The 21,760-nt window shown below is 39.8% G+C and overlaps 2 protein-coding genes across 3 annotated transcripts; both read right to left on the reverse strand.

Moving 5' to 3' along the window:
* Positions 1 to 790: 790 nt before the first annotated feature.
* On the reverse strand, positions 791 to 8,409 carry LOC117381947 (15-hydroxyprostaglandin dehydrogenase [NAD(+)]-like). The gene is made up of 7 exons (XM_033979000.2): positions 8,292 to 8,409; positions 3,684 to 3,807; positions 3,271 to 3,377; positions 2,953 to 3,049; positions 1,489 to 1,565; positions 1,256 to 1,413; positions 791 to 1,105 (listed from the first exon to the last, which is right to left on the reverse strand). The coding sequence occupies exons 1-7, from the start codon at positions 8,382 to 8,384 to the stop codon at positions 982 to 984; spliced, it is 780 nt and encodes a 259-aa protein (XP_033834891.1). The 5' UTR covers positions 8,385 to 8,409; the 3' UTR covers positions 791 to 981.
* Positions 8,410 to 12,948: 4,539 nt separating this feature from the next.
* Positions 12,949 to 21,507, reverse strand: LOC117381658 (15-hydroxyprostaglandin dehydrogenase [NAD(+)]-like). 2 transcript variants are annotated; one of them, XM_033978651.2, is made up of 7 exons: positions 21,362 to 21,507; positions 16,817 to 16,940; positions 16,401 to 16,507; positions 14,467 to 14,563; positions 13,568 to 13,644; positions 13,240 to 13,397; positions 12,949 to 13,087 (listed from the first exon to the last, which is right to left on the reverse strand). In XM_033978651.2, the coding sequence occupies exons 1-7, from the start codon at positions 21,452 to 21,454 to the stop codon at positions 12,964 to 12,966; spliced, it is 780 nt and encodes a 259-aa protein (XP_033834542.1). In that variant the 5' UTR covers positions 21,455 to 21,507; the 3' UTR covers positions 12,949 to 12,963. The 2 variants fall into 2 exon arrangements, with proteins under 2 accessions (XP_033834542.1, XP_055082527.1); XM_055226552.1 differs by having other exon boundaries at positions 12,964 to 13,087; positions 13,266 to 13,397.
* Positions 21,508 to 21,760: the final 253 nt, after the last annotated feature.

A 21,760-nucleotide genomic window follows, 5' to 3' on the forward strand; every position in this document is an offset into this window, starting at 1 on the left:
TTAATAATGTATGAATTGCAGTGGTGGCACGTAACAAGTAGAAGTAAAGTACTGTACTTAAGTAGACTGAATTCAGGTAAAATTTCCAGCTTTACCTGAATTTAACACATTTGTAGTTTGAGCAAACAAAAATGTATAAAAGGAAAACCTCTGGAATAAAAAATATCGATTTGTTTCTATTGAACAAAATTCAGCATAAACCTTTATCATAATCAATACGTTATGGCTTTCTTTAGCATAAATCTTCATTTGTATTGTTATGGATCTTTTCGACCCAACCTTCATAATACCATCTGTTGTTATGTATAGGGTGTATCTCTTGTTCGTGCTTCTAGCGGCCTCCGACCACTTTGATTAGACTAAACTGGCAAGATTGTTTTGTTGGTATAAATACTCTGTTTAGATTTGTCAGCTGAGGGCGAGACGACACTGCTAGGGACAACAGCTCTTTGACAGTTGTGCACAGTTGATTCAATAAACCAGACTTTTTGATTCAAGACAACTTCTGTTGATTTTATATCTAAGGCTTTTCACTATTAGAAATTCCACAACAATTTGAGTTGTCGGCATACCCTTTCATCCTGTTCCTTTTCTGCGACAGTGATCCAGTGGCTGGCCACCCGGGAGGGCCCCTCTTCCTGCCTCATCTCTGCCTTTGAGTGAGAGAGCTGCATTACTCTCGCTGGAAAACGTACATTTGAAGTTTTATTATTTGTCAAAATACTTTCGATTTCACTTTTTACTCTTTGAGTACATTTAAAACAGGTAGTTTAATACTTGAGTTTTTTCACGTGATATTTTTATTTTTCCAGTACCCTTAACAAAATTGAGTACTTCTTCCACCACTGATGTATTGCCAAAAATAGCCCTGTATTACACATACAATCATTTGGTCAGAGTGCACAAAATAACTACAACAAACACTCAAAACACTTAAAAAAATATATAAATTTTTACATTTTATTTAATTTGTGATCGTCTTCAGAGATCTACTGTTGTTGGAAACGTGGCATACTTGTTCCCTTTGGGCATAATTATGAGTGCCTCTCCAGTCTTTTTCTCATCTGACACCAGTTCCATCATGCCTTCTGCCACTCTGGACACTCTGGACAAAAACATAATTAAAAATATTGTCAAAGTTTGATTAATAATTTCATTTAACAAACACCGATTAATTACCCGACTGACGGGTAAATAGGGACGTCTGGTGACCCTACTCTATAGTAATTCTAGATATTGTCATATCTTCACTCACTCCATGGTGCCAATGTTGTCCGCCAGCCTCATTATTGTCTCCTTCATGTGGACAAACTGGCCTAATCTCTCTGGGATGTGATTGAATAGACTTGTATCGACGAATCCAGGACACACTGCGTTAAATCGCACGCCATCGTCGGCTCCAAGAGACGTCAGCTACAGACACAAAAAATACTTTGTAGCTAATGTCATCAACATTCCCAAAAAGTAGGTTAAAAATTATGAACTAACAGCCATTGATCTGGTGAAGCCGATGACTCCATATTTGGTGGCTGTGTACACCGGGCAGCCAGGCAGGGGACCAAGACCTGTGTGAAACAAATATAATATTAAAAAGAGGGTATTACACTGCTATGGGGTATTAAGTGCTAATACATAACATGTTACCGTTTATTGTTTTGAAAATGCTATATTCGCCCGAAAATCATGTATTAACATTTGATAGGCCAATAATATTGAATTACAAATAAGGATATTTTAAATTAATTTCGCCAAAATGTTGATTTTGTTGTTGTATAGCAGGTTAAGAGCCATTTTGAGACCCTTTTGTGTGTTTGCACTGCCACCCACTGTGTGACACTGTGCTTCCTCTTTGGTCTTGTTGGGTGTGTCCAGGTGTGTCTATTTAAGGCCTAATTAATGGATGAGCAGTGCTACAGGGCAGAGGCATACAGTTTTTGAATGTGGTTGTGTAAGAGTAGAAAATGTCAAAAGGATTCTTCACTGAACACATGAGTATTGGGCTCTTTAAACACCTTTGGGCTCTGTTAGTCTAGTAGCTGGTGGCACAGGGCCGCTGGCCGCTACAGCAGGATCCACCATCTGGTAATTGTCAGATTGTAGAAGGTGATGACGTCATACTCCCAGAATCCTCTATTGATAACGTTGGACTTAAAAAAAAGGCATCACCTATTCCTATAGGGAATTCCTTAGTGTTTACAATTTTCCAGTAAAAGATTATGCCATTGTTTTTGACTCCATTCCTTCTGGTGTGAAAACACTGACGTCCACCTATGTACATGCGTCTAATGATGATCCTCTGAAGGAGAAGCTGTTTATTGGGAACTCGTTTCCAATTAATGTCCATAAATGCATTGTTCCAAACAAAAACAGAAGCTGGTTTACCGATAGCTTTTAAAACTCAAATGGCTCAATGTTTGGCTTTTACCTAGAAAATACCTTGTAACTAATAAGATTCGTGAGGTCCAAATATCATATTCATTGTTGTAAATTTTCTAACCAGAAACCCAAACTTGCTGTATTTAAATCCTTTTTGTCCTCTTACATAATTTCTTTAAGCTATTGTTCAAACCCAAAAGCCCTGAAAACAAAAACACTTTGCAAAGAATTTGGAATTTAAAATTAACTACTGTATTTTTTTTTTTACATTTGTTTAATATTCTTGCACATGACATATGAATGTAATGTAATGCTTAAACCTCTTGCCATTGTTTATATATTTCTAATAAATGTAATTATTTAAAAAAAAATAATAGAAAAAAAAAAAATAATAAATACATTTAACTTCACCATGAAATATGCAAAAGGTAAATTCACAAATGTTGAACCTGATCATTTTTATTAGTGACTAGAGCCAGGAACTCCCTATATCACAACAGAAATCTGCATTTTAACAATATAAATTTTAACTAACCCAATCGGTATTAAATATAGCAGTGCATTGTGGGACACTACCTGCCATAGACGCGGTGTTGATGATGACTCCTCCGTGTCCTTTGCGCAGTTTGCTCATGTGCTCTTGAGCAAGGTACGCCACCCGGATCATCGCCATCTGACACACAAGCACAAAGTCAGTCTGCTCTTTCTGTCTGATCACACAGGAGCAGGGGTGGGAACAAGACTCTGCACGTATTTAGTATTGTGTAACTAAATACATGTTCATTCAAATTCACGGTAATTACATGGACAAATCATTCAATACATGCAAATCTGAGATGAATAGCCCTGCAACATGATCCATACGGAATACAAATCCAAATTTCTGGTCCTCACCAGGTTGATGGACACCATGTTCTCCCACTCATTCTCATTTAAAACTCCAGCGTTGTTGCACACGATATCCAGACCTCCAAAAGTCTCCACAGTTTTCTGAAAAGCAGCTGAACAACAACAAATATTTAGTCCAAAGATATGGGCCCCCCAGACTCCGGGCCCCCCAGACTCCGGGCCCCCCAGACTCCGGGCCCCCCAGACTCCGGGCCCCCCAGACTCCGGGCCCCCCAGACTCCGGGCCCCCCAGACTCCGGGCCCCCCAGACTCCGGGCCCCCCAGACTCCGGGCCCCCCAGACTCCGGGCCCCCCAGACTCCGGGCCCCCCAGACTCCGGGCCCCCCAGACTCCGGGCCCCCCAGACTCCGGGCCCCCCAGACTCCGGGCCCCCCATTGTGATGACCATTATGATTTACCTTTGAGCTGTTCCTCAGACTGAACGTTACATTCGATAAATAAAGTTTTGTCTTTTCCAAATTTTGTTTCCAAAGTTTCCAGTAAACTCTTCCCGGCTCCTGCATTCATGTCCAACAGCGCCACCTGCAGGCACAAACAAAGCACTGTTAAGACATATCCTGAACTCAGAGCATATGGTGAACATATTTGGTTAATTTGACATATTTTAGTTGCTATGGTTTCTAACACAAATTCCATGGAAAATGCACATAAACATTTCTGTAGGTATACCAGTCAGTCAGAGGTGGGCAGTGCTCAGTGACATTTAAAAGAGCAGTAGTAGTATTAGTAATATTTGCATATGAATGCATTTCAGAATGATGAAAACCATCTCCATAGCTATCGTCACGTGACACGGTGCAGTCGCTCCCTCTGAAGCCTGTTCCATATGTGCTCCAGATGGTGTGAGCTGGACACTTGGCTCTTCTTCAGAGGAGCCCACTCCAGGGGAATGCTACAAAGTGGTCTATGGAGGAATTATCCTGGGAAGTGAGAACCACCCACTGTGACTATAAAAGTGATGCGCCATGAATAAAACAAGCCAGAACAAAGTCTGCTTCAGCATATAGTCAGGTTCCTCACCTGAACTCATCCAGAAAACATTCACGCTGTGTCAGATTGGCTCCATATGATCCAGACTGCTACTCCTTGCACTGTTTCCATGTGTTGATGCCATTTCAAATGAGTCCTACAACTGTGACCCAAGCAGCACTACTACATATGACCTACATCAGGACAGGGGAACGCTCAGTGTACCGAGTGTGCTGAGAGCAGGGGCAGAGCACAGGAAAGCAACATGTATTTATTCATCTAAAATCCACCACATTACAGGAAACTACATCTGTTTTGTGCAGAATTTCCTGGTCCTCCAGACCCCCCCCTGCTTGAAAGAGGTGCACTACATCAGAAAGAAAAATGTAGGTACAAATGAAAGGGGCCAGTGTCCCAGTGTAGCTGTGGATCTAGTAGACAACCAGCAGTAGAATAGACGTAATGGTAGTAGCCTTGTAGTAGTAGCAGCAAATAAAGGATCTCTGATCTTATGCTAAAGATGGAAGTAGGTCTGATACGATTAATCGACTAAAGTAACTTGATGGCTAAAAAGATTTAATTCTTATTTTATTGCCTCAATTTGTCATAATTAGTTAAAATCATGTGAAATCTGGCACAGCATGGACTGCACAACAGTGAATAGAGCGTAGTGTATTTTAGATCCACGAGTGAGTTTAGAGAGTGGAGTGGAGTTGTGTGTGAGAGCACAGTGGACTGCAAACAAACCAGTTCAATAAAACACCACAACAAGAGGGGAAAGCACAGAGGTTACAGGGAACGGCACACAGAGCTAGTGTTCAAAATGACTTCCTCACTGCAGCAAAGCTCAACACAGCAGAATAAACACATGTACATGTTTAACTCTTACCTGAAATGATGGGGCATAAAACATTTCTATGAAATGAATTCATAGAAATTGTAACAGTAGTTCACATTTGATGTGGCTTATTTATAATACAGTTAAAGTAAATTGATAATAAATATTTCAGGGACATTTTGATCTTCATATAAGTGAAATGTTTCTGTCTTGGTGACATATTGTTGCAATAAAAAATGTTATTTCAAGCAGATTAATTAGCCTACTTATGTTTTAACTATGAACCATAACTTAAAAAAAATAAAAAAAATAATCAGCAACATGTATGCTTTTAAGGATATTTTATGGAAGGTAAAAAAATGTATAGATTACCCGATTAATCAAAGGAAATAATCAATAGATTACTAAAATAATCAATAGCCGCAGCTGCAGCAGAGTATTTTATAACACTGCTGTCCAGTCTACATTGTGCTTGAGAACAAACTTGAGCTAATATATTTAGAAGTGTAAAATTATTCTATATTGTCCAAATCAAGAAGAAAGGAAACATGATCTGATGAAGACTTAGTTACTCACAGGTTGTCATTTGGGGTGTTTTCATCTTTTGAGTACATTTCCTTGAATAGAGCAAAAAGGATCATCCTCCCATACTGTCATATACAAACCTCCCCAGCACTGTCCAAGTTTTACTGATGATTTTACTGAGATGGTTTCAGTCATATGCACTGACTTTGATGGTTTAGTCATTGCAGGTGATTTTAATGTACATGTGGATAATGTGTTTGACAGAAACTCAAAAGGGCTCTGTTCTGTCCTTGAAACCTTTGGTCTGACTCAGCATGTCAGCGAGCTCACCCACAACAGAGGACACACTCTGGACCTGCTCATTACAAAAGGAGTTTATATATTTCCCAAACCAGTGGATGGTTCACAGGAGACAGATAAATGATAACACAGGTGCACTATTCATGGAAATGATACACTTTGAAAATACATTCCACATCTAAGTGCAATGAGTTTGCAGTATTCTTTAATGACAAGGTTCACAACATTAAAAATACCATCAATTCCATGATGCAAATTACCACCCTGGACCCACCTAGACACCTGGACTCACTTTGCACCTGTAACTGACAAAACTGTCCAAGAGATCGTCACCAGTCTGAGTTTATCTACATGCTGCCTCGATGTGTTACTCACTAGATTTCTAAAGTCTGTGCTCAATAGTTTGCCATCATCAGCTCTTGGAAATGTTCCTAATGAAGAGCAGTGTTTATGCCACAGTACTGAACCACTGTCGACCCATCTCAAATCTGCTGTTTTTAGGACAACTGCACAAAAATGTTTTATGTAATTTACAGATTATATTTTTTCTATTACCAACAACTTATTAACTTCCTCCAAATGAACAAGTCCTTTGATGTTTTCCAGGTTTTAGACCCACCACAGCACTGAGACTGCCCTTATCAAGGTCACAAACAACATCCGCCTGAACACTTATGCAGGCAAAGTCTCAGTCTTGATCCTGTTAGATCTGAGTGCTGCCTTTGACACTGTGGATCATGGATCCTCTTACAGAGACTAGAGGACTGGGTGGGGATCTCTGGTACTGCACTAAACTGGGTTAAGTCATATCTAGAAGACAGGGACTACTTTGTTGAAATTGGAAAATGTGTCTCAGATAAAATGTCCCTGGCCTGTGGGGTGCCCCAGGGGTCAATCCTGAAGCAATAATGTGTCCTACCACAACTCTGCAGATGATCTACGTCTCACTGGCAGCAGGTGAATATGGACCAGTAGATGCCACTGCATCCAGATCAGTGTGTGGATGTAAAAACTCTAAACTCTGTGGCCCATAGAAACAAAGAGAAAGTGTCAGCAGTCACCTCCAGCCTCTCTCCAAAACCTTCAAATCAGGCTAGAAATCTAGGGGTAATAATGGACTCAGACTTGAACTTTAACAGCCACATTAAATCAATAACATCTGCATCTAAAAAACATAGCAAAAATTGAAGGTACACTGTCAAAGCCAGACTTGGAAAGACTTATCCATGTATTTTTCTGCAGTAGGTCAGACTACTGCAACGGCCTGTCACTGGCCTCTACAAACGAGTGTTAAAACAGCTGCAGTACATCCAGAACGCTGCTGTTCAGGTCCTGACTAAACAGGAAGTATAAGCACAAGTCCTGTGCTCAGGTCTCTGCACTGGCCTCCTGTTAGTCAGGGAATGGACTTTAAAGGAGCTCTGCTTGTGAACAAGTCTCTCCATGGCCTAGTACCAAAGTACATCTCCCACATGTCAGGGCCATATGAACCATTTCACACTCTGAGGACTTCAGGGACCGACCTCCTGCTGCCGCCAAGAGTCAGGACTAAACATGGGGACTTTCAGTTTTATGCAGTTAAAACCTGGAACAGTCTTCCTGAAGATGTTCCAGGTTTTGGCTACTTTGACAATGTTTAAAACCAGGCTCAAAACAGTTATGTTTAGCTGTGCATATGACTGAAAGGTTTTTATTCTGCAGTCCTCTTTCATGGGAATTTTATGATGATTACTTGTGATTCTTTATGTTTTGATTTGTGTGATTTTAACGTCCTTCTTATTCTGTAAAGCACTTTGTGTACAAATTGTGCTATACAAATATCCTTGCCTTTTTTTCCAAAACATTATCTCAAAATAAAAAGGGACTGAACTAAGTTACTGATTGAATATGTGTAGCACTGGAGCTGACTGAAGAAATCGTTGGTTGCCTACAAAAGCTCTCAAAACCATATACCACCAGAACCCATTGTGGCCCATGTGTCAAAAAGTTTGCCCATCCCTGGTCTAAGTGTAATTTATGACATAATCTGTGACAATAAAATCTTGAAAAAAGTTTTGGACATTTGCCCTCTGCCATGCAGTGTTTTTACCAAAGCCAAAGCCACTCCTAGAGCCTTCTCCTACTACAAACTACAAGCAGGGCTGCCACAAAGTGTGTGTATATTATCTGAGCTGTGCCCAATCAGAGCAGACCATACACTGCTGTTCTGTGTTTAAGAAAAAAGTTAAATTGCAAGTATTTAAAATCTACTCAAAAAAGTGCAATAACCCAAAAAAAGTAGTCAATTACAGTAACGTGATTGGTAATGAGTGACTGTCCACCCCTGGCTGCATCCTCACCCTCGCACAGACGGACACACACACACATGTTTTACCTTGGCCCCGTGTTTAAGCAGCTCCTCCACCATTGCGCGCCCGATCCCCATCGCCCCTCCGGTCACCAGCGCCACTTTCCCGCTCAGCGCCATCTCTCACTCCAAATCAAACAGCCACAGAAAGTCTCCTTGCCTTTATATCGAAAAGATCCGGAGGAGGAGTGCCTGGTCTCGGAGAAGGAGGAGGTGACCGGAACAGCCGGATCCGCCCACGCAAACCTGCCTCAACTCAGAGCAAATGAAGTCATTGTTGGTCCTGCTGTGCCTTTCACGATAATTAGCCTGGACCAGTGTTTCAAACTGTGGTACGAGTACTTAAGTTTGTGGCTTTACCTAATTTAGAGTTCATTTTATCCACTTTTTTGTCCTCACTGCTTGTTTACAACTACAGTGGACATGATGTAGTCCACTGTTGGAGCTGGTTTAGTCCTGGATTAGACCTGGAATAGTTCTATTATAGACCTGCTTTAAATCTGGTGGTACTCAGAAAGCTAAATCTTATCTTTGGTGGTACTTTGTGTGAAACATTTAAGCAGAACTGGCCTTGACTATAACACGACTCACCGTTCTATCGGCCTGTGATGGAAAGAATGTTTTAAATTCAATAACTATCGCATGTAGGCTACCACTTCTGTGCATTAGCAGGGATTTTTTGTTGTTGTTGTAATGTATATTGTAAATAACATGAGAGCTGTGGTTGGTCATATAACAAGTGCATCTATATCTTTCCATAGGCCTTTATTTAACAAGATTTAAAGGTGCACTGTGTAACTTTTCTGGTGGAGGGTGATTCACAAGCAGGTTACACTCAGGAAATGCTGAAGCCTAGTTATAGCAGGAACTGTGGACTGGGTCAGTGCTAGGACTGCGAGCGAGAATAGCCCTCAGTGCATCCCGTGGAGAATAGCCCCCGTGGAGCCAGGACCAGACCTGGATTGATTTGTGACAGAAGCAAATCTCGAGCCTGGCAAATGGATGTTACAGTCATAGAGCTGCCAGCAGCAACAGTTAGATGGGTGGGGATGGGTGACATTAAAGGTAACCTTAGGCTTTTAAAGCAGAGTAGAAATAGGTACAGCCAAATCGTGATTCACAGAGGCTGTAATGATGTCCCACAGCAACAATCAGAGGTGCTCAAATTGCAAGTAGGTGTTCTGTGTGAACTGGCTGAATCAATGTCAGACACCATAATATTTTGGTCAAATGCAGAGGACACCTTTTGGCTTATCAGGTTTCCCCACACTAGTAGCTTAGGAGAATGTGAATTCACCTCAGCTGGTTCCTACCCACATGGAGGAGCAGTGACTGAACCAAGATCAAACCAGACACCATAGGTGAGAGTAGGAACGCAGATTGATTGAAATCAAGAGCTTTGCTCTCCGACCCAACTGGAGAGGGCTTCACCTTTTTCTGGCCTCAGATTTGGAGGAGCTGATATTCATCCCAGCTGCTTCACACTCAGCTTTGCTGTTTGCTGCACACTCTACAGACAGCTGATATGAGATCCTGTGGTCTTCAAACCAGACCCCCTCTGGCCCACTGACTGTGCATAGAAACTCTGTCAATAAATACAATGAACAGAACCAGTGGCAAAGGGCAGGCTTGGTCCAACATGCACTGGGAACAGGTCTGACTTACTGCAGAGAACACAGCTCCGGCTCTGGTCATACAGGGTCTGGACGGCCCTGAGCAAAGGACCTCAGACCCCTTACTCCAACAGTACTCCCCACAGGACACCATGAGGGACACGGTCGAATGCCTTTTCCAGATCCACAAGGCACATGTGGACTCTACAAACTCCCATGAGCCCTTGAGCACCTGATGGAGAGTTGTAGAACCACACTGTTCCTCCTGAATCCGAGGCTCCGCTGTTGCTTGGACTCTCTCTTATTGTTAATTGCCTTTATAAAAGTCACCATGTGTTTTGGTTTAGATGTGATAGAATTCAGTTTCTCTCAGATGTCAGGCTTCGGTTCACAAACGACTCATGTTTCACTAATCTTTGGGGAAACATTTAACTTCAGTTTAGGTCTAAACATTCAGCAATAAAAGGACATATCAGATATATCAGATATATATTATTTAATGACTTATACTCACACCTGCTCTCACACAAAACAGCAGCTCACTAATGTGCCTGAGGTTAATCAGTAATCATTATCACAGTCCAGTTTATTTGGGGACATTCAGTTCAGATAAGTTCAGATAAAGGTTGGTTATGGCCAACTATTGCATAATAATGTCTTAGATGTCAGTTTAAATATCTCCGTTGCTGGAGGCAAATCCATTGATACTTTATATGTCTCCGAGAGGCAATTCAAGGACACTGTGCAATACAACAAGAATAATACAAAACTCAAACAGTCTCAGTCAACAGGTCAGCAGATGTGTCAGGACAGTGTGAGGGGAGCAGCAAAATCTCCAAATATTAAGTTAAAAATGTAAGATAAAAATGTAAAATGCTTAAAAAGTGCTCAGTGTGCCAGCCAGCCAGCCACAAGAGCAGTAAACCACCCAGAGGAGGAGATGGAGAAACTGAGGAGGCTGGTGGTTCTACTACTGCGGTGGAGATGGAGCAGAGGAGTGGAGAGAGACTACATTCATATTAATATGTGGACTTTGGGAATGGCTGCTCCACAAACATAAAGCGTCTTTTAATTAACAGCAGCAGACTTGATTCTTTTATTAAGTCATTTGAGATCAATACTGCGATTTAAAATGTGCAAGTTATAACATAATGATTCACGGGTGTCATTATAACTATACAGCAGACACAAGCAGAATGTCTTCTTTAATAAAATATAAATAAGTTCAAAGGTCACATCCAGACTGTGTGATTGATTTCCCTGTTGCTTGGTCATGGGCTCGTTTGTGAATGATTGTAAAAATATGGTGAATGATTGTAAAAATATGGTGAATGATTGTAAAAATATGGTGAATGATTGTAAAAATGTGGTCTGTGATGACATCTCTTGAGTATAAGAACTAATGTTGTCACAATACTGATTCTGATACCATGATGATAATGAAAAGGCAACTTTATTTATATAGCACAATTTGTACACAGGTAATTCAAAATGTTTTAATAGAATAGAATAAGACATTCAAATCACAATAAAAACAAATCAACATAAATAATCATCACAAAATTAACATTAAAAGAGAAGAGTGCAGAATAAAAACCTTTCAGTCATTTCCACAGCTAAACAGAACTGTTTTTAGCCTTGATTTAAACATTGTCAAAGTAGAGGCCTGTCTCACATCTTCAGGAAGTAGTTCAGTCGTTCAAGAAGGTTCCACAGTGGTCCATGGTCTTATACTAGTTTATGTGTCTTATACTTGTTCTGATTCAGCTCAAGATCATTCTAAAGTTATTCAGGAAAGGTTCATTTCGGTCCTGTGAATGTGACTTTCTGCTTTGATATCTGCTTTGATACTAGTTGACAACCCTAGTGTTGTAATATTTTGACATGTATTGTATTAATATTCCAATTTGTTTCTTTGTGCTACATTAAGCAACCTGCTTGTGTTCATGTCCATGTTATTTCTTGTTATTTCTTTACCTGAAACACAGTCAGTAGAATCATTTGGATGATTTCAGACCCGGAATTTCTTATTTCTTATTTCTTAGCTGTAAACTCACAAGGTGGAACAGAGCATTTTGAGCTTGATGTAGACAAACTAATAATAAAGTGTTACTCAAACATGTGTGAATGAAACAAAACACAAATTCACTTTGTTTTTTGAGGAGGTAACAGGATTATAACATATCTTAAAATTCACATAAGTCATTTTTTCCATAATATAGTACCTTCAAACAGCACAATCCTTTCTCCTGGATTGAGTGTATGGAGATCTACAAAGAGAGACATGTACAGGTTTATATAGAGAGATGTGTCAATGAAAGAAAACCCAGTTTTCTGATGAGGAAATGATGGTACAGCATGAAAAACAGTAGGATTTATTTGCATAGTACTGTTAATAGTTTACATTATTAGCACTGATATGGAGAGAGACACCAAAAGTATAGATGGTGTGGATTTATAGTTTAATCTTAAAGTTTAAAGTGATTTTTTTTTGTTTTCATTTTAGTATTGGTAGTTTTCAGATTGTACAATGTGATGATGTCATACTCCCAGATGAAGGAATACTTTTTGTATTATACTGAAAGAATGTGCTGTTTGGCTTATATGAGAACAATTTGTATGATGCAAATTCAACTTATCTGATAAATAAATTCCACATTCACTTTTCTTGGTATCATCTATTCTAACCAATAACAAAAATCCAAGTTTAATTTTGCATGCAATTACCAAAATTTACCAGAAGAGGGCGCTCTAACCCCACACTTCCCATAATCCTGTTCCTCTTGAATCCAGTAATGGGGACGTCAGAGAAATGCAGGATTGATTGTTTGGATTGTTTTTACTATTTTACTATTTATCCTTATCCTTAAAAAAAAAAAATAAATAAATAAATATTTTTCCAGTACCCTTTACTTAAGTAACAAAATTGAGTACTTCTTCCACCACTGGTGTATTGCCAAAAATAGCCTTATATTACACAATCATACAATCATTTGGTCAGAGTGCACAAAATAACCACAACAAACACTTAATTTAAAAAAACAAACAAACTACGTTTTTATATTTTATTTAATTTGTGATTGTCTTCAGAGATCTACTGCTGTTGGAAACTTGGCATACTTGTTCCCATTGGGCATAATCATGAGTGCCTCTCCGGTCTTTTTCTCATCTGACACCAGTTCCATCATGCCTTCTGCCACTTTGGACACTCTGGACAAAAACATAAATGAAATTATTAATCAAACTTTGACAATATTTTTAATTAACAAACACTGTGGTTAATTACCCGACTGACGGGTAAATAGGGACGTCTGGTGACCCTACTCTATAGTAATTCTAGATATTGTCATATCTTCACTCACTCCATGGTGCCAAGGTTGCCCATCACCTTCATTAATGTGTCCTTCATGTGGACAAACGGGCCTAATCTCTCTTGGATGTTGGCGAGCATCTGTGTATTGACGGCTCCAGGACACACAGCATTAAATCGCACGCCATCGTCAGCTCCAAGAGAAACCATCTACAGACACACAAAAATACTTTGCAGCAAACGTCATCAACATTCTCTGGGGAAGTGGAAGCGAACCTAAATGGGACCATGACCACTAGTGTTGATCACAGGCTCCTGAGAATGTGTTGCTGGGGTTGTTTTGTCATTGTCAAAAAGTAGGTTAAATAATACGAACTAACAGCCATTGATCTGGTGAATCCGATGACTCCATATTTGGTGGCTGTGTACACCGGGCAGCCAGGCAGGGGACTAAGACCTGTGTGAAACAAATATAATATTAAAAAGAGGGTATTACACTGCTATGGGGTATTAACTGCTAATACATAACATAACATGTTACAGTTTATCGTTTAGAAAATGCTATATATTTTGAGACCCTTTTGTGTGTTTGCACTGCCACCCACTGTGTGACACTGTGCTTCCTCTTTGGTCTTGTTGGGTGTGTCCAGGTGTGTCTATTTAAGGCCTAATTAATGGATGAGCAGTGCTACAGGGCAGAGGCATACAGTTTTTGAATGTGGTTGTGTAAGAGTAGAAAATGTCAAAAGGATTCTTCACTGAACACATGAGTATTGGGCTCTTTAAACACCTTTGGGCTCTGTTAGTCTAGTAGCTGGTGGCACAGGGCCGCTGGCCGCTACAGCAGGATCCACCATCTGGTAATTGTCAGATTGTAGAAGGTGATGACCTCATACTCCCAGAATCCTCTATTGATAATGTTGGACTTCACCATGAAATATCCAAAAGGTAAATTCACAAATGTTGAACCTGATTATTTTTATTAGTGACTAGAGCCAGGAACTCCCTATATCACAACAGAAATCTGCATTTTAACAATATAAATTTTAACTGCCTGAATCTGTATTAAATGTTACTAGTCTACAAAATGTTGTGATGTCATCTGAAACCCAGCAATAATTGAACAAAACATAAACCCACAGCTGTGATGAGTGTTGACATATTTTAGTTGCTATAGTTTCTAACACAAATTAGAGAGACAATGCACATTAATAATCATTTCTGTAGGTATACCAGTCAGAGGTGTTGAGTATTGAAGCAGTGCATTGTGGGACACTACCTGCTACAGACGCGGTGTTGATGATGACTCCTCCATGTCCTTTTCGCAGTTTGCTCATGTGCTCTTGAGCAAGGTACGCCACCCGGATCATCGCCATCTGACACACAGGCACAAAGTCAGTCTGCTCTTTCTGTTTGATCACACAGGAGCAGGGGTGGGAACAAGACTCTGAACATGTATTTAGTTACACAATACTAAATACATGCATTAAAATTCACAGTAATTACATCGACAAATCATTCAATATATGCAGGGGTGGGTAATGCATTTATTTGAGTAACTTTTCAAAGAAATTACTAGAGAGTACTTTTCTAGGAGAATACTTTTACTTGAAGTAACAGTACTCTTACTTAAAAGATTTATGTTTATACAACCCCAATTCCAATGAAGTTGGGAAGCTGTGTAAAAAAAAAAAAAAAAAGTAAAATACAGAATACAATGATTTGCAAATCCTTTTCAACCTATATTGAACTGAATAAACTACAAAGACATGATATTTAATGTTCAAACTGATAAACTTCCAATACGTTCCAATAAAGCTGGGAAGGGGCATGTTTACCACTGTGTTACATCACCTTTCCTTTTAACAACAATCAAAATAGTTTGGGAACTGAGGACACTAACTGTTGAAGCTTTGCAGGAGGAATCCTTTCCCATTCGTGCTGAATGTACAACTTCAGTTGCTCAGTAGTCCGGGGTCCCCATTGTCGTATGTTGCTCTTCATAATGCGCCACACATTTTCAATGAGAGACAGGTCTGGACTACAGGCAGGCCAGTCTGGTACCCGCACTCTTTTACTATGAAGCCACGCTGTTATAACAGGTGCAGAATGTGGCTTGGCATTATCTTGCTGAAATAAGCAGGGACGTCCCTGAAAAAGACGTTGCTTGGATGGCAGCATATGTTGCTCCAAACCCTGTATGTACCTTTCAGCTTTAATGGAGCCTTCACAGATTTGCAAGTTACCACACACCGAGTTACTAACACACCCCCAGACCATCACAGACGCTGGCTTTTGAACTGCACTGATAACAATCCAGATGGTCCTTTTCCTCTTTGGCCCACAGGACACGATGTCCATGATTTTCAAAAACTATTTCAAATGTGGACTCGTCAGACCACAGCACAATTTTCCATTTTGCATCAGTCCTTCTCAGGTGAGCTCAGGCCCAGAAAAGCCAACGGCGTTTCTGGGTATTGTTGATATTTGGCTTTATCTTTGCATGGTACAGTTTTAATTTGTACTTGGAGATGTAGCGACGAACTGTGTTAACTGACAATGGTTTCTTGAAGTGTTCCTGAGCCCATGTGGGAATTTCCTTTACACATTCATGTCTGTTTTTAATACAGTACCACCTCAGGGGTCGAAGGTCACGGGCATTCAATGTTGGTTTTCGGCCTTGCCGCTTACGTGCAGATTTCTCCAGATTATCTGAATCTTTTGATGATATTATGGATTGTAGATGATGAAATCTTTAAATTCTTACACTCTCACTCGAATACAATTTTTGGCTATTCTACCTACCACAGCTGATCCGACCCGCAGTCCATCTTTTTAGTCTTAGTTTTAATCCTTAGATCCTGGATTAATTCTGCTTCAGACCTGGATTGGTTATAGTTTAGACCTTGTTTAACTATGATTTAGTCCTGGTTTAGTCTTAGTTTAATTCTAGGCTTCTAGCCTAGTCTTAGTTTAACGCTGGTTCAGTACTGGATTTGCAATTTTGCAGAGCATTTGTATTTTATTTTCTTTATTATCATTATTGAAAAAGACCTACTGTTGGGAATATTTTATGCAAACCCTAATTGTGTCAAAAACACCTCAGGCCCAGAGGACACATTCCACTGGAAAATATGGCCCCCAGGAAATCTGAGATGAATAGTCCTGCAACATGATCCATACGGAATACAAATCCAAATTTCTGGTCCTCACCAGGTTGATGGACACCATGTTCTCCCACTCATTCTCATTAAAAACTCCAGCGTTGTTGCACACGATATTCAGACCTCCAAAAGTCTCTACAGTTTTCTGAAAAGCAGCTGGAAAAACAACAAATATTTAGTCCAAAGATATTGGCCCCTCTGACTCTCCTCCTCTGACTCTGCTCCTCTGACTCTGCTCCTCTGACTCTGCTCCTCTGACTCTCCTCCTCTGACTCTCCTCCTCTGACTCTCCTCCTCTGACTCTCCTCCTCTGACTCTGCTCCTCTGACTCTCCTCCTCTGACTCTGCTCCTCTGACTCTCCTCCTCTGACTCTGCTCCTCTGACTCTGCTCCTCTGACTCTGCTCCTCTGACTCTCCTCCTCTGACTCAGCTTTGACATTATGATGAATATTATTATGATTTACCTTTGAGCTGTTCCTCAGACTGAATGTTACATTCGAAAAATAAAGTTTTGGCATTTCCAAATTTTGTTTCCAAAGTTTCCAGTAAACTCTTCCCGGTTTCTGCATTCATGTCCAACAGCGCCACCTGCAGGCACAAACAAAGCACTGTTATTATTAAGACACGTTCAACATATGAGTTCAGGATATATTTGATCAATTTAACACATTTTAGTTGCTATGGTTTCAAACACAAATTGGAGATGCACATTAATAAACATTTCTGTAGGTATACCAGTCACAGCGGTGCACAGTGCTCAGTGACATTTATAAAGAGCAGTAGTAGTATTAGTAATAGTCGTAATATTTGCATACGCATGGATTTCAGAATGATGAAAAGTTAGGACCGTTACCATAGCTATTACCAATTTAAACAAGTCCTGCCTTAGTCCTGGTTTAGTCCTGGTTTACAGTATGTTACTGATGGTTAAAGCTGCAGTGTGTAACTTTCTATTGGACAAATCAATGATCTGTTGTTGTGACTTTGGGCCTTACAAAAATAACTTGAATTGAAATAGTAGGAGGGGAAGAAGTCTTCTACAGCTGCAGGACTACTACTATTGCTACAACTACTAATACTATTACTTCTATACTACTACTACAACTAGGTAAGTGGACAACCAGCAGTAGAATAGACGTAATGGTAGTAGCCTTGTAGTAGTAGCAGCAAATAAAGGTTCTCTTATGTTAAAGATGGAAGTAGGGATGAAATGATTAATCGACTAAATAAAGTAACTTGATGGCTAAAAAGATTTAATTCTTATTTTATTGCCTCAATTTGTTTAATTGTCATAATTGGTTAAAATCATGTGAAATCTGGCACAGCATGGACTGCACAACAGTGAATAGAGCGTAGTGTATTTTAGATCCACGAGTGAGTTTAGAGAGTGGAGTGGAGTTGTGTGTGAGAGCACAGTGGACTGCAAACAAACCAGTTCAATAAAGCACCACAACAAGAGGGGAAAGCACGGAGGTTATAGGGAACGGCACACAGAGCTAGTGTTCAAAATGACTTCCTCACTGCAGCAAAGCTAAACACAGCAGAATAAACACATGTACATGTTTAACTCTTACCTGAAATGATGGGGCATAAAACATTTCTATGAAATGAATTCATAGAAATTGTAACAGTAGTTCACATTTGATGTGGCCTATTTATAATACAGTTAAAGTAAATTGATAATAAATATTTCAGGGACATTTTGATTTTCATATAAGTGAAATGTTTCTGTCTTGGTGACATATTGTTGCAATAAAAATAAATGTGTTATTTCAAGCAGAAAATTTTGCCTAATTATGTTTTAACTATGAACCATAACTTAAAAAAAACAAAACAAAAAAAACAAAACAACAACATATATGCTTTTAAGGATATTTTATGGAAGGTAAAAAATGTATAGATTACCCGATTACATCAAAGGAAATAATCAATAGATTAGAAAAATAATCAATAGCCGCAGCAGCAGCAGAGTATTTTAAAACACTACTGTCCAGCCTACATTGTGCTTGAGAACAAACTTGAGCTAATATATTTAGAAGTGTAAAATAATTCTATATTGTCCAAATCAAGAAGAAAGGAAACATGATCTGATGAAGACTTAGTTACTCACAGGTTGTCATTTGGAGTGTTTTCATCTTTTGAGTACGTTTCCTTGAATAGAGCAAAAAGGATCATCCTTCCATACTGTCATATACAAACCTCCCCAGCACTGTCCAAGTTTTACTGATGATTTTACTGAGATGGTTTCAGTTGTATGCCCTGACTTTGATGGTTTAGTCATTGCAGGTGATTTTAATGTACATGTGGATAATGTGTTTGACAGAAACTCAAAAGGGCTCTGTTCTGTCCTTGAAACCTTTGGTCTGACTCAACATGTCAGCGAGCTCACCCACAACAGAGGACACACTCTGGACCTGCTCATTACAAAAGGAGTTTATATTTAATTTAATATTTCCCAAACCAGTGGATGGTTCACAGGAGACAGATAAATGATAACACAGGTGCACTATTCATGGAAATGATACACTTTGAAAATGCATTCCACATCTAAGTGTAATGAGTTTGCAGTATTCTTTAATGACAAGGTTCACAACATTAAAAATGCCATCAATTCCATGATGCAAATTACCACCCTGGACCCACCTAGACACCTGGACTCACTTTGTACCTGTAACTGACAAAACTGTCCAAGAGATCGTCACCAGTCTGAGTTTATCTACATGCTGCCTCGATGTGTTACTCACTAGATTTCTAAAGTCTGTGCTCAATAGTTTGCCATCATCAGCTCTTGGAAATGTTCCTAATGAAGAGCAGTGTTTATGCCACAGTACTGAACCACTGTCGACCCATCTCAAATCTGCTGTTTTTAGGACAACTGCACAAAAATGTTTTATGTAGATTACAGATTATAATTTTTCTATTCCCAACAACTTATTAACTTCCTCCAAATGAACAACTCCTTTGATGTTTTCCAGGTTTTAGACCCACCACAGCACTGAGACTGCCCTTATCAAGGTCACAAACAACATCCGCCTGAACACTTATGCGGGCAAAGTCTCAGTCTTGATCCTGTTAGATCTTTGTGCTGCCTTTGACACTGTGGATCATGGATCCTCTTACAGAGACTAGAGGACTGGGTGGGCATCTCTGGTACTGCACTAAAATGGTTCAAGTCATATCTACAACAGGGAGTACTTGAAATTGAAATGTGTCTCAGATAAAAATGTCCCGGACCTGTGGGGTGCCCCAGGGGTCAATCCTGCCGCAATAATGAGTCCTACCATAACTATGCAGATGACACTCAGATCTATGTCTCACTAGCAGCAGGTGGATATGGACCAGTGGATTCACTCTGCCACTGCATCCAACAGATCAGTGTGTCGATGCAAAACAATTTCCTCCAGCTAAACTCTTTGGCCCATAGAAACAAAGAGAAAGTGTCAGCAGTCACCTCCAGCCTCTCTCTCTTTAAAACGTTCAAATTAGGGTAGAAATCTAGGGGTGTATTTATACCATCAAAATAATCATACCAGTCTTAATCTAGTCCAAGTGACTTCAGGCTTAGGTGAAAGGGATAGATAACATTGCATATCAAGTATCTCCAGTAGGTTAAACTATTTTAACGGCCTGCTCTCTGGCCTCTACAAACGAGTGTGTTTTGATTTGTGTGATTTTAATGTCTTTCTTATTCTGTAAATCACTTTGAATTACTTTATGTATGAATTGTACTGTACAAATATTTACCTTGCCTTACCTTTTTTTTTCCAAAGCGTTATCTCAAAATAAAAAGGACTGAACTAATTTACTATTTAAACATCTCTAGCACTGGAGCTGATTAAAAAAAATGTTGGTCGCCTACAAAAACTTTCAAAACCGTATATTACAGCTTTAAGTATCTGCCATTACCTGATATCGGCTGATATCAGGGCAGACAGCAAAAACGGCATCTAATTTTAGAGCTAAATGTGTTATGTAACTGTTATTTATCCCAAAAGTAAGTACAGAACAGATTTTAGAGAAAAGTTCAAACATTATGAGACTTTCTGGGCCGACGGCATTTTATATTATGTTATATGTCCAAACAGGATATCGACTAGACCGATATTTGAAAGCCGATATCAGATGCAGCAAATGTTTCAAACCCATGCATCCCTACCACTAACTCCTCTTTGCTGTTGTCCCATATAAATCCATCTTCTCAAAATAAGTCTTTGACTAATACAAATCTTGTTTGACTAAGACTCCATCGACCGACCATCGATTATTGACTAAACGACTAAAGGACTACAGCCCTACACATGTGCTGCACTGATGTCATTATTGTGCTACTGTTTACCCCGGGGTTATTTATGGGGCTATTGGATAGGGTCTTGTACCTATTGTATTGCACTTTACATTAAAACTATGCAGTGTCTGATGCTCTAAGTGCAATTTAGTTTTTTTCTATGACAATAAAATCTTGAAAAAGGTTTTGGATATTTGCCCTCTGCCATGCAGTGTTTGTACCAAAGCCAAAGCCACTCCTAGAGCCTTCTCCTACAAACTACAAGCACGGCTGCCAAAAAGTACTTAACTGAAAAAGCAAAGTACAACTGATTTGTGGCAGCATATTAGATCAGTACTGTATATATACTATATTATATTTAAACCATAATGTAGGCTTCTCAAACCTCAGTCTGCATATTATAGGAGCTGTGCCCAATCAGAGCAGACCATACACTGCTGTTCTGTGTTTGTTAAGAAAAGAGCAAAGACAGAAAGAAGACAGCTGTGGACTGGGATGGTCGGGACTGCACTCAATACTCATGATTTAAAATGTAACTAACTGCAAATACTTGGCTATAATTTTACTCAGTTAAATTACAAGTACAAGTATTTAAAATCTACTCAAAAAAGTGCAATAACCCAAAAAAAGTAGTCAATTACAGTAACGTGATTGGTAATGAGTGACTGTCCACCCCTGGTTGCATCCTCACCCTCGCACAGACGGACACACACACATGTTTTACCTTGGCCCCGTGTTTAAGCAGCTGCTCCACCATTGCGCGCCCGATCCCCATCGCCCCTCCGGTCACCAGCGCCACTTTCCCGCTCAGCGCCATCTCTCACTCCAAATCAAACAGCTACAGAAAGTCTCCTCGCCTTTATATCGAAACAATCCTGAGGAGGAGTGCCTGGTTCAGAAAAGGAGGAGATGGCTAGAACAGTCGGATCTGCCCACGCAAACCTGCCTCAACTCGCAGCAAATACATTCCGGTATTCCGGTGTTTCTCTTTTCAGAACTTTTACACCAAGAACTAAAGTCATTGTTGGTCCTGCTGTGCCTTTCACGATAATAAGCCTAGACCAGTGTTTCAAACTGTGGTACGAGTACTTAAGTTTGTGGCTTTACCTAATTTAGAGTTCAT

Source organism: Periophthalmus magnuspinnatus, chromosome 14 (assembly GCF_009829125.3).
Source record: "Periophthalmus magnuspinnatus isolate fPerMag1 chromosome 14, fPerMag1.2.pri, whole genome shotgun sequence".
Classification (NCBI taxonomy): Eukaryota; Metazoa; Chordata; class Actinopteri; order Gobiiformes; family Gobiidae; genus Periophthalmus; species Periophthalmus magnuspinnatus.

Coding starts and splice junctions, on each gene's coding strand:
- LOC117381947 (XM_033979000.2), bottom strand. CDS start 8,384: ATGGCGCTGAGCGGGAAAGTGGCGCTGGTGACCGGAGGGGCGATGGGG. Junction 3,050..3,270: donor ACATGGTGTCCATCAACCTG/GTGAGGACCAGA, acceptor CTTGTGTGTCAG/ATGGCGATGATCCGGGTGGC. Junction 1,106..1,255: donor GACAACATTGGCACCATGGA/GTGAGTGAAGAT, acceptor GTTTTTGTCCAG/AGTGTCCAGAGTGGCAGAAG.
- LOC117381658 (XM_033978651.2), bottom strand. CDS start 21,454: ATGGCGCTGAGCGGGAAAGTGGCGCTGGTGACCGGAGGGGCGATGGGG. Junction 13,398..13,567: donor GATTCACCAGATCAATGGCT/GTTAGTTCGTAT, acceptor GTGTGTCTGTAG/ATGGTTTCTCTTGGAGCTGA. Junction 13,088..13,239: donor GGCAACCTTGGCACCATGGA/GTGAGTGAAGAT, acceptor GTTTTTGTCCAG/AGTGTCCAAAGTGGCAGAAG.